Raw genomic sequence first — 12529 nt, forward strand, 5'->3', positions numbered from 1 at the left:
GCTCCAGACTTCAGATTGCTTTTGTAGCTTCGTGTCCTTCCTTTAGGTGTGCAGTGATGTAGCTCTGCCTGTCTGCACACAGGAGGAATCCAGCTGAGAGCCCATTTTATTATAACTCCAGATGATGTCCAAGAGGATGAAAAACTTGTTTTTCTCAGGTGGTCGGAGAAAAGTCCCAGTAAAGTGGCATTCCTTCCTCTCCCATCTGAATTATGCAGAGGAACTCAAATCGTTTATAAAGCAGTTTCAAAGATGCTTTTAAAAATAAACACGTGAAATGCAAAGAGAGGGAGAGAGAGAAGACAGTCCTGGACTTTTTCACCTTTTCAATTAGTTTTTAATCTCTTAAGAACAGTCATTTAAGTCAGAGTAGTTCAACTGTTATAAAGCAGCTGCTCGAGCATTGTAAATTAAACGGCGAGTTTACCAAACATTCCCATTGCATGACTGCACCAGCATAAACACAAAGTCGGGATTTTAAAAACACTTGGGGGGGAAAGGTTAGACCTAAAATAATGATTCATGACCTCATGATAAATGGAGCCGATGGCAAAATTTGAACAGATTTTGTTCACAGTAAATCATGCCTGATATAAAAAGATGTATAAATACGGGGAGATGGTCCAACTGCAGCTCACATCTCAGGGTGAAAGGCAGGTTTCACACCCTTGCTGTCAGACAGGACGAGGTACGGCAGGCATAGCTGTATCTTCTGTGATGACAGCTTCTTAAAATACATTTTCATTTTCTCCACTTTAACCAAGGGAATTACCACAAGAAAATGAATTAAGGTCAGCTACGCATTAATCACATCAGTAAACAGTAATAACACTTAGCACTCATACCAGTTTTCAACCTCAGAGCACTGCTGAAGCCTCCCGCAACACCCTGGGACACACTGAGGAGGACGAAATGGAGAGGGAGGAGGAAAAAGAGGAGGAGATAGAAGAGAGGGATCCATACTTCCCCTCATCCCCATGGGTACATGCTGTCAGAACAGACTGATGTATCCTTCAGCTCCATCGCCCTGCCTGTGATGGTACTCAAGGAGCACAGGACGATGCCTTGAACCCTGAGAAGACCCCCACTGCCAAATGTCACTGCCTCTGGGGTGCTCCAAGCCCTCGGGGGGCCTGCCAGTGAATTCTCCCCCAGCCACTGCAGATGCTTTACAGGGGTGAGTCTTGAGAAAGCAAAAACAAAAATTGCAACAATCACGTCTATTAACTACGCTTGCAAACGTGCATGTGTGTGTATATGGGGAGGGGTTACATAAACATCAGAGCAGCCTACAAATGGGAGCTGTTCCTTCCAAATTATATACATTGCTTGAGTCATACAAAATCAACTTCTTTCAACTCTGTAAACTCCCTTCTCTCTTTGCTCTTATTCACTCCAGTATATCCATCATTTTTGATCCTCTACTGATTTCCATTGTTGGGGCTCATTTTCTGTGACTTGAGAACCTGAAATTACACTATATATCTTTGTAGCTCATTGAACTAGCCAGCATTTATTTTAATTTAGCAAGGAAACATTTGGCTGGGTGTGACCAAATAAATATTGTGTCTAAAGCAACACAAATATACTTTGCACAAGGCTATAAACCTGTCTCGGAGCTCTAATGATATTGCAAGTCAATGAAGCTTCAGTGCTCTCATTAACATGATTCCATCAGGCCTCTATGCTGCATATTATTAATTTTTAACAATAGACTGTAATATAACTATAGCACCGTGGGAGTAACAAGAGCCAAATCTTGGTACTAATCTGACCTTTTAGATTGATAATAGCCTTAACACTGACCTAATATTGAAAGGTGAACGTGCACAGCGGACATCAGACCTAATTATAGGACAACAGTGGTAAAACACACCATTAGGCTGTAGCAACAAAGACAAAACTTTCCTCGGGGAGCAAAGGGCACGGATCTTGTCACAAGGTCATGAGGAGTCCTATCACCTATCTTGACACCAAAATAATCAAGAGCTTTGATTTAGAGGAAGACATTAGCATACTTTTCCCCACCCTAAAATGTTGGGTTTGTGTTAGAAGGAACAAAACGTAGAAGAACCCAGGCTGAAGCAGGTGTCTGTCCTTTAACTCAGCTTGGAGACAGGAATTAGCAGGAACAAGTGTATTTTTATGGAGAAAAAGCAAGCTATCAAAATCTCTTGGAAATCCGTTAGGATGATGGCATTAATACCGCCGCACTGTTCCTCTCCCCAGCCTGCTGATGCATCACAGTGAACACAACTGGTTCCTACTCCAGCCAACAGGCTAGATGGCCCTCAGCGCTGTGCTGAGCACGCAGCCAGCCTCACCATCGGACCTCTGCGGGACAGGGGACACGAACAACTTAGAAACCTTTAACCTGAGTAAGTGTAACTTCTTGTGAAAGGTAACACGTCAAAATAACTTGGTTTAAAAGGCATTATACTCACCAAATCATGCTTTAGCATTGCTTGTATGTATTTTCTAATCCAGTCTTTTTTGCAGGATCTAGAAGTACAGTACAGCGGTAATAACGTAATTAGTATTTTCACTAGCTAAATTATAGAGCTGACTGCAGAATGCAGCACAGTAATATCAATATTAACAGTTAAGTATTATACAAAAATGACATCAACAGCTTTAGTACAGCCATGAGAGACATTGTAATTTCCTCTTTCTCTAAGATTCCTTCAAATTGTGTCAGATGAGGAAACTCACAGAATCCACTGGTTTTTAGTGCAACTCAAATTCTAAAAAATTACCATCTCAAAGATATCTTAGGCAAATTTCTGAAGGTTCTTAAACAATACAACTAATACGTTTGGTAAGGAATAAGGAATTTAAGTCCTGCTGCATTGACCTCTTCCATGAATGTGATATTTCCAGTACTCAGGTAAGTTAACAATGAAATAAAACAGATTCTCCACAGAGAAGATGGTAATACACAGGGAGATGTAATGCTTATCCAAGACCATAAAAGCAGTCCAATGCCAGCACAAGAAGCAGAATCATTGGATTTGCAATCTAGTGCTGCTCCTTATTTTTTTTCCTACCCTGGTCCTAAAACTCTAGCAATCAAGATACACCAAGCAGCCATTAAGGAAGACACATCAAGGAAGCATACTTCCAGAGATCCCTCACTTGAACGGATTATATTCAACCACCTCTTCGTGCCCAGAAATCAGTAAACTCCAGTTTACACCACAAGCTGTGGACTGCTCCATGGCATCCTCCATGCCTGTAACTCCCTTCTGGTCAAGCTAATTCACAGCCCCCAGCTGAGGATCTACCCACACACCATCAGCTTCCTAATTACAGTAACTTTATGCTTTACTTCACAAAATGGGATTCGTTTGTTCTTTCACCGATTCCATTCAGCTCCTTCAACACTTTGTTCATTTGTTTGTTAAGATGCAGATCTCCAGCAGATTGATCACTTCAGATGAGACAAAGCAATGCCTTGGTAAACCCCTCTGGAAATGCAGAACATATTATATGCACAAGAGTAGAACTCCTTGAATTTCCCCCTTTCAGATCCTCTTGGTTTCCAGTCATTCATATAAAGAATGAAGCTTTTGTAGGCCGGTTAATCCATCCACTGAATGAAATATGGTGAAGTTTTACACATCCACATGTTCTTTCAAGGCTGTAGTTTACATCTGTAGATATAATAATAGATGTAGTAATGTAGACAAAAATCATAGCTTGGGCCCCCAGAGAAAGCCTTTAAAGACTTGGGTTCAAAAGTCTCCATACTGCAGTCAAAGCAACTGGCAAAATGATTTAAGGGCTGTCTCTGCTTACATTCACTTCTGCCAAAGCACTGGCTTAATTTTCTTTGTGTGTCTTAATAAGCCACCTCTGTGAGAAGGATTCTTACTTGAAATCATTGTATGTCTCTAAGCTCAGAAGGAGAAAGTCAGGCACTGTTGAGTGGTATGCCGAGACAAACATTCAGAGGTGGTGTCGGGCTCAGCTGCAAAATGAGCCTACTCTTCATCTTCTCTAGCATCACAGTCACGAACTAGCATGAAAACAGCATTTACACAATGAATTAAAATGCAAATCTACATTTTATTCTATGAAATTGAGACAAATGGTACACACTTGAAGCTTGCCAGAGTAGCAATTACAAACATTAATATAGTTTTAGATGACGAGTTAAGTCAAACAAGAGGGCAGAACGGAAACACCATACATTGGAGCCTGTGAAATAGTACAGGGGAAAAAAAAAAAAAAAAAAAAAAAAAAAAAAAAAGGCAACTCTTGCCCTAGTAAAGTAAAGTAAACCTAAAATACAAATTAGTGATAATTCTGTTGCAAAGGCCTAGATCTGCCTTGTGCAGATGTGCACCACTAGATAAGTTTCCAGCCACAGGGTGTACAATGCAGGGCAGCAGCCTGCCAGCAGAGGAGAGCTGAGGGCTTCTCCAAGTATGCGGGAGAGGACTTTGCACTGCCACAGCCTAATGAGATGTGGCATCATCCAGGAGGGAGACCCGCAACAAGAGGCCAAACAGCTCTACCAGCCTAGGACAGAACTGCGCAACTGGTGTAAAGATGTACTTACGCTAGATCTGATTGAGATTGCACCCTGCAAAATCAAATCACTTTGAAGGTTTGCCTTGTGCAATCATTTCCTTTGTCAGCAATCAGTAAAAGGCTGCAAAAAAAACTGTGGACAAATGGTTTAGGCATTGAAATTTAACCCTGTGGAATCACTACAGTGTAGCACCTTTGTCAGGAGACTGAAGCCTCTTGGCTCTCTCCACACAGAACACATACATTAGCACTGTGTGTTGTGGCTGTGCTCCCAAAAATAAAACACAGCTACAGCACACAGCTAAATGCCTATCCTGCCTCCCATCTGCCCTGCAACTACAGGATTTCTGTTCTATTAGGGAAAATAAGGGCTTCAGATCCTTCAAGACTCTCTGGGAGCCCTTGCAGTACATTTTCTCTCAGAGATTGTACAACATTTCATTTTTAAATATCCATAATGCATTTTGCAAATAATGCAAAATCTATTGAGTATTACAATGATTTTCTTAATAGACCTGATGTTTTTCCACCGGTGTTGTAACATCAATAACGTCAAAATATAAAAACCAAAAAGGAAAAGGCACATGGTTAGTCAATTCTAAGACTTCTCCTTCTGGTGTAGGCTAAGGCAAGAACCCAGGTGGTGTGGTTTTATACATCAGCAGTCATGAGACCAACGTTTTCCATCTCAGCTGTGTGCCATACAGCCAGCAACTGGGCATCCCCTGCCTCTCAGACGAGTCTGAGAGCACCAAGTGCCTCAGACCAGTGGTATAGCCCTCTGTAGAACTAAACCTTAGCACAAGATAGCCCATCAATGGTTTTGTGAACTGTTGAAAAATATGCTGACAAGAAGAAAATAGTCATTTGGAATTTGGCAGGGAAAACCCACTCTAAATCATTTCCAACTGCAGTAAGCCTCTGCTCTCTTTTTTACAAGTAATAGAAGAGACTATCCCTGTTTTATAAACTCATTCAGTTAATATGTTTAAGAAAGTAGACAAGTTTCTCCTGCAGGGGTTTTCAAGTATTGTATTCCCTTGCAGCTGCCAGCATTTCAACATCCCATTCCAGAAACGCTGCATATTGCTCTTTGGGAAAAAAGAAAAAAAAATAGAAACTGCTGCAAACTAAGAAGCGAAAAATGGTTAGCAGAACAAAAAATAGTAAGTGACAATTACCTATTACTTGATGAATACTAAAGCGTTGTACGATGCTCCCTGCTGCTACAGTACACCAAAAGAGCATGAAAAATATAATAGTTTTTTCACTCTACAAAAGAGGGCACAAATATTTCCTGGATGTTCTAACATCTAACAGTTCATACCTCCAATAACGTCCTCGTCTACGTGATCTGTAAGCTTCAGTTCCAAGTGTGTTTCTACTCAATTCTGCAGCAGTTTCATCACTTGAAGAATAAGTACTGAGCAGTCTTAGTGCACCAAATCAGTGGGACTCCAGTATCCTCAGGTTTTCTCTGAATGAGCTCAAAGCTTTGCTAACAGTATTCCCACAGCCAAGCAATTCTCCTCTCTTCCTGAGTTGCCCAAGCACTGCTGACCCAAATGGGGCAGAACCTCATAGGGTCCTTCTCTCCCTTTGTACCCAGGGAAGCTCCGAGTTCACTCTGTCCCTTCCAAGACGAACAATGACACAAACACCAAACAATGTATTGTGCCACCCCTCCAAGTAATCCTGCCTTAATTATGAGGACTTCTGCAGTAGGTGTACTATCTAGCATGGCCGGACCACCACACTCTTGTAGCATGCAGAACAGAGCCCTTTTATCATCATCAGATTTGATTACCTCTTTATTTAGCAGCTATTAGCATGTTTGGAGATGCAAAATCATATCACTTCACTTTCTGAAAGGTAATGGTAGGAAATATCTCAGTGCAGAATGGATTCCATAATTAGAAAAGACACAAGGGACAACTTTTTTCTCCTGCTCTCAGGCTTGGGAAGCTCTAAACAATATGCAAAGGCAGAAGGGGAAAAAAAATCGATAAAGTACTGAGAAGGATAAAATTTGAATGAGATAATAACAAACCTTTCTTGTGGAAGGAAGAGGAAATGACTGACTCTAAAAAAGCTTTGTGATAAATCATCACCCCTGCATGAAATTCCACTGATATATGCTGCAGTATGTGGTAGTAAAGTTAGATAAAAAAAACAAATAGGAACAAAAACTTAGCAATGATTTTATAAGAAACAAAATACAGCTTGCTGGAAGTGCTGAGCTCTTTCAGTGGTTCAAACAGTAGAAGGAGATTTCAGAATCTAACAAGAGTTTCAACAGCTGTATTTGTATTACAGTCATAAAAGCATAAATGTGAAATACAGCGCTAATAAAAAATTGAAGTTTATAAAACTGGCTGGTAATTTTCCACCCGTTCCAGAAGTATCTCAGAATATCCAGGGGAATAATACCTGAAAGAGAAACATATTGTTTGTGCATTAGACTACAAAGCATGTTCTGTGCTAAGTAATGGAACTATTCATATTTCTATCGATCGGGAAAAAATCCTAGCATTAAACATTGGTCAACAAACTCTACAGTTATTCTCCTAGAGTGATGTAAGTCTGCTTTTCAACTTACATTATCATTTATAACTGGAAGTCAGTTTTTCAAAAAAAGATGTTGGCTTCGTTTGGGGCAGTGGCAAATTTTTAAGAGAGGTTCAGCAGCCACAAGCATCATCTTTATTGGGAAACGTAGATATTAACGTCTATTGAAATTAGGTTCTTTAATAAAAAGGCATGAGTTTATACTGATTCATAGGCTGCCAGAGAAAAATAGCCTACTGCTGTTTGTGAAACATAAGCACACACCCCAAAGCTAATGTGAAGGCTACATCACTGCAAGAGACATTGATTCTGGAACAACAAAAAAATGATCACAGTGACCTTCCGTCTCTGGTGTCAGCTCAATGATGGAGATTATCCAATAGGTTTTCACTAGAGTAGAACTCTATGGTGCCATTATTGTCCTGCTGTCATTCAGTTGGTTTTCCACAATGGACCAACTACATGCTTCCAATATGCAAGCATCATCAAAGCTGCATTTAGTCCTTGTTTTCCATGTTAAGAGTATCTGAAAATTATTATCATGCTATTCTAAAAACATACATCACAGTACATTCTTGGTTTTGCAGGCATATTAAGATGTCACCTCTGAACCCTGGAAGCCTTAACTATAAGGAGAAAGGAACACACTTCTACGTAGTACATGCCTAAAATGTATTCAAGTAAAAATCCCCAATGCTTTCCCATTAAAGAAGGATCCATTTATGTTGAAGATTTTCATTTTCTGAATTATTTCTGCATAATACAACCTTTTAAAGCCTTTTTAAAACTCAATAGTTCTCCAATAGTAAAACTAACTTTTCAATACACTGTTATCATATTCAGTCTGTAAACGGCTTGGAATAACAGTCTCCAAAACAAACCCAGACCTGGAGCCTAGTATAGCAGCTGTGCCTTGGACAGCAGAAACACCACCAGGCAGTAGCACAAAGAGGCAACCAGGAGATGCTCGAAGGGGCCCTCCTTTGTTACATCTCCGCCTCCATAAGTAGGCTTGCTTCATTTACAGAAAAATAAAATAGATGGAACAGGAAAACATTAATTATATCCAGAGAAGTGTAAGCAGAAGTCTTCTTTCCCTTTTAAGTATTGGTACTTGTAGCTGCAGAATGAAGTTTCTTTATGATTTTGCTTTTACCCATTTGACAGCCAGTGGCTTTTCCTTGTGGAGACACACTGGGCTTCATTTTGCATGACTGTCTGTAGCAGCTATTAGCTAAAGAACTCTGTTGCCGTAATTAAAATTGATGATGCAGATTTTCAGAGCCTGTAGAGGGAGTGCATGAGTACAACATCCTTTTGATGTGTTGATGGAGTGAAGGACTGGTAAATGGATCTAGAATCTAGGAGGGCATTTACCTCCTTATTACAATTTAGGATGGTGACATTTTGACTGTAAGCTATTTAATAGTGTTTCTGTATTCATTAAGGGCAAAGTTCAACTTGGTGCAGACAGCTGGTGCATGGTCCTTTTATATAACACTTAAGCCTCATGATGAGGCTGGGGGAGGAAGGGCAGCTGTGGGCAGAGCAACTGCACCCTCTGTATATCAGAGGAAGTTTCAAAGGAGCCTCTGAATACACTAGTTCAGACAGGCGCTTAAGGAAGTCAAGGATGTAACCAAAGATTCACCAATACCTGAGAAATCCACAGATAAGTTACCAAGATAAACTAAACTTGCTCTAGACATTCATAACTATGAGTGGCTGTGCTGAAGCCTCAGGGTTCATCTGGGTAGCGTAGGACTAGCTTTTCATCTCCGTTTCCTGCAACAGCCTGATTATTTGGGCTTTATTTACAAACAAAGAAATTTATTCCCCAAAACAATCAGAAAATAGGAAGCGTTCAAAAGTATGTATCTAAAATCTGTGGTTACCACTGGGGCATTTAACCAAACGTTACATTGTTTGATTAAAAACAAAAGTCATGTAGAAGTTCAGTTTTTTAAATCCTCACTTTGTATTGCTACTGTGAAAAACATCTAAAAGTATGGATTTTTTTTTAGATTTCATTTTCCCTACCTTACTATTTCCTCTGGAAAGCAATTGTTAATAGTGTTGATATACTCCTGAAGAAGTGACCCGGGTTCTGCTTTTATTTCTTGAACCTTTTTAAGTCCACCAGTTGTTACAAAGAGACGACGTGCTTTACTGTCATGTGGTAACACCTACACACAGAAAAGTACATAAAAAGAATATATTATTTTAAAGGAATCTCTGTGCTACTGGGCTCAAATATTGCTTATCTGTTTTTAATTCAGAGAACAGTTAAAGTGGAACACATCAGAGATATATCTGTAATGACTACTGTATTTTAACACACAGGTATACAGCAAAAATAATAAACCAACCTTTTATTGTTATAATGTAATTTAACATGTACTTTAATACGTAACATATATACAAATTCTGATTTGAACATTTATTGCTCCATAAGTAATATTTCTTGAATTATCCCTACAGAGACAATATGATTGTGGAGATTAAACAGATAATAAAAACAGAATACTAACATGGAATAACAACAGCATCTGTTCCACTTAAACCAAGTTATTCAGGTCTTTTATGTCAATTCCCACAGTTTAATTGTAGAGCAGAATTTTATATCATCATAATGATCTAGTATAGATTATTGCGTGAAAACAATACTGAGAATTGTTGCAAGTGAACAATGCAGCCTTGAAGCATTACACGCTACTATTAAATTCCTGGATATTAAAATCCTACAACACACTGTGTAGCCATGGAAGCCTTTTACACACATACACACACAAAGCAAAAATGTTAAGTTTCTGCAGCCAAAGGGGATGAGAAGCAGAAATGATCAGACAATACATTCTGCACTCCCTGAGTGATGCCAATATGCAGTTTTTTTCCAGAGGACGAAAGGGAGAGAGGTGGGGGCTGGGCCAGGCAATGGAGAATGACAGCATGTAGTCCATAGGCCCACAGGGCTGCAATAATATTAAAAAAAAAAAAAAAAAAAAAGATAATGCAAGATGTCAGCTGCATCTACAACAAAAACAGATGGGTTTAAAGCCAACCCTGAGAGCTACATACTATGGGGCTATGGGGGCAAAAGCATTTTGTAAGCCTTCACCCTGGTTGGACAAATCGAGCCATAAATTTGACTGTGTGTCAGTGTAAAACAAGAGCCTTGAAGGAGGAAGGGATTACCTAAAAGGATGGAGGAAAAGAAGGATGAAATTTCTGTCACGCATATGGGCAAACAGCCTTCATTTCTCTGGTCCCTCTAGGCTGCACAAAATCAACAGACAGGTGAGGAAAAACAAGGAGAGCATAGAGACTTCTCTCTACTGTGTTCCAGAGAAGTGTCGGGAACAACTGTGGTCGTTTCATTCTGGGAACTAAACAGACAGCTGTTTCCACATACCTCCCTCAAGAACTGCCAAGGAGGAACTAGCAAGGAGACAGGATATGGCCCTTTCCCTGCCTTCTTCCTCCACACCGTGACTCCCAGGCAGGATAGACAGCAGAAAAGTTTCTTGGAAGAGGCTCTAAAGACAGACAACACCTCTGAGACAGGCTCTCCCCACCCCAAGTCCAAACTGAGACAGCACAGAATTGTAAAGACCCTGGAAAGGGCAACGCTAAAATGAAACAGTCCAGCAGTGAAAACACATAGCATCCCACCCTGAAGCACAGCTCAGAAATAAGGCTTTTACTGAGCTATAAATAAGCCAACAAAACTAATACATCTCAGGTTTAAAAATAGGAAATTCCTAAATTATGCTACAGGACTGAAGAAAAAAAAAAAAAGGCAGAAAAGCTTTTAGTGCAAAGAACTTAATTTTAAATGTATACTTTAGAATAACAAATGCTTGACAAGTACATTTTAATACAATATATAAGAAGAAAAAATAAACAAAACATCAGCTGATATAAAGGATACAAAATCACCTCGACAGCAAACAACACTCAAATGTATATAGACTGCGTAACCAATTACTACACACCCAACTCTTTGATAGTTCTAGTTAGCACACAAAAGCCAAAGACACCGCATTCTGAGCAAATCTCCAATCTGCACTACAAACAGCAGTACTTCCAGATCTGTGATGAGAAGAATTGATTACCAATCAAGAGTTTTACTCGGCCATTTCCAGAAAGCACACCTCACCAAGAGAATCTGGTACCCCTGCAAATAGATCGCACTGCATATACTGCATTATACTCCAAGCAGATTAAACTGCACAGACGAAAAGTCTATAGTTAAGCAGGATCCCCAATTGCTAGTAAGCATAACTAGAAGTCTCCTGTTTATTTAGGAATTACTTAAATAATTTGAAATGTTTTGATTAAACAGTATTGCTCTTTACATGCTGTGCTCAAATCAATGATGTAATGAACAATAAACAGTTACAATTTTGACAGGCGAGAAAAGATGTAGAACTTTCTTAATTGAGACTGAAAATTAACGAGGACGGAAACGATGAAGTCTTTGCACTCTAGGTTACTGTAAAACATCCAACTTAAGCAACTCCTGTCCTGTACAGAGAGCTTGTACTTTGTCTAAAACAGATATAACTGGGATTTATGTGATGCATTGGCTCAGTGAAAGTATTTGTACATGAGTTAGTATTTCACTTAATCTCAAGAGGCAAAGAAGAAAAGAACCACCTTGCTTATAAGCAATAGTTTCCTCACTGTCTTAGGATGAATTATAGCAGGTTCCAGATAAAACAGCATCCAGTTTTATCAGACAACAAAGCACGACACTTCAAACTGCTTCTGCGAGGGATGCTTAAGGATCCTAGAAAACTAAGACTTTTACAGATGCCCCACCTTTGGAATGATAGGTTTCTTGCTAAATGGAAACGAATGCATTAGTCATCAAGCAGAGCCTTTTCTTACCTTGCTAAACTGCCCAACAATGTGTTTCATAATATTGGGAGGGGCATCCTGCAGCAATGGTTCAAGTGCTGGAAGATATGTGCATTTCTGAAGTATGTTCTTTAATGCTCTTTTAGTCTATTGAAATGCAAAATAAAATTACTATAGTAAGACATCAATGAAAACAACAAGAATTCATGTTACATATCCCTGAAGTCTGACCAAATTGATTCTTTGTTAGAGTGACCTGATGGACATCATACTTTTTATTCTGAAAATACTCTTACAGAATTCTGATCAATTTTCTACTTAGATTTATTAAACCTCAAACCTACAGTGCATCATATTTTTATTATGCTATCTACAGTCAAAGTAATGGCAATTTTACTTTGGCTACAACAGAACCAGGAGTAGATCCTTTAAGTAAATTGAAGTACTGTAATATAATAATAAAGCTAAATCAAAACACAGTTTAAAAGATTGTATTTTAGAAGTCACTTATTAGGAGAATCTGCTGGTGTGGGATAGCAAGGCGCACGACTATCCAGGCGGA

General features: G+C 39.4%; 1 protein-coding gene across 5 annotated transcripts in view; it reads right to left on the reverse strand.

The window, feature by feature from the left end:
• Nucleotides 1-4048: 4048 nt before the first annotated feature.
• Nucleotides 4049-12529, reverse strand: part of SPAG6 (sperm associated antigen 6) — a 37669-nt gene continuing 29188 nt past the window's right edge. For 4 of the 5 annotated variants that reach the window (XM_068673750.1, XM_068673753.1, XM_068673751.1 and 1 more), the window contains 3 exons: nucleotides 11998-12114; nucleotides 9145-9290; nucleotides 4049-6966 (listed from right to left, as the gene is read on the reverse strand). In XM_068673750.1, coding sequence (XP_068529851.1) covers nucleotides 6900-6966; nucleotides 9145-9290; nucleotides 11998-12114 — 330 coding nt within the window. In that variant the 3' untranslated portion in view covers nucleotides 4049-6899. Of the gene's footprint in view, nucleotides 6967-9144; nucleotides 9291-10516; nucleotides 10641-11997; nucleotides 12115-12529 lie in introns of those variants that run through there. The other variant, XM_068673752.1, reaches the window with a different exon arrangement.

This window comes from Anas acuta, chromosome 2 (genome assembly GCF_963932015.1).
Source record: "Anas acuta chromosome 2, bAnaAcu1.1, whole genome shotgun sequence".
Taxonomy (NCBI): domain Eukaryota; kingdom Metazoa; phylum Chordata; class Aves; order Anseriformes; family Anatidae; genus Anas; species Anas acuta.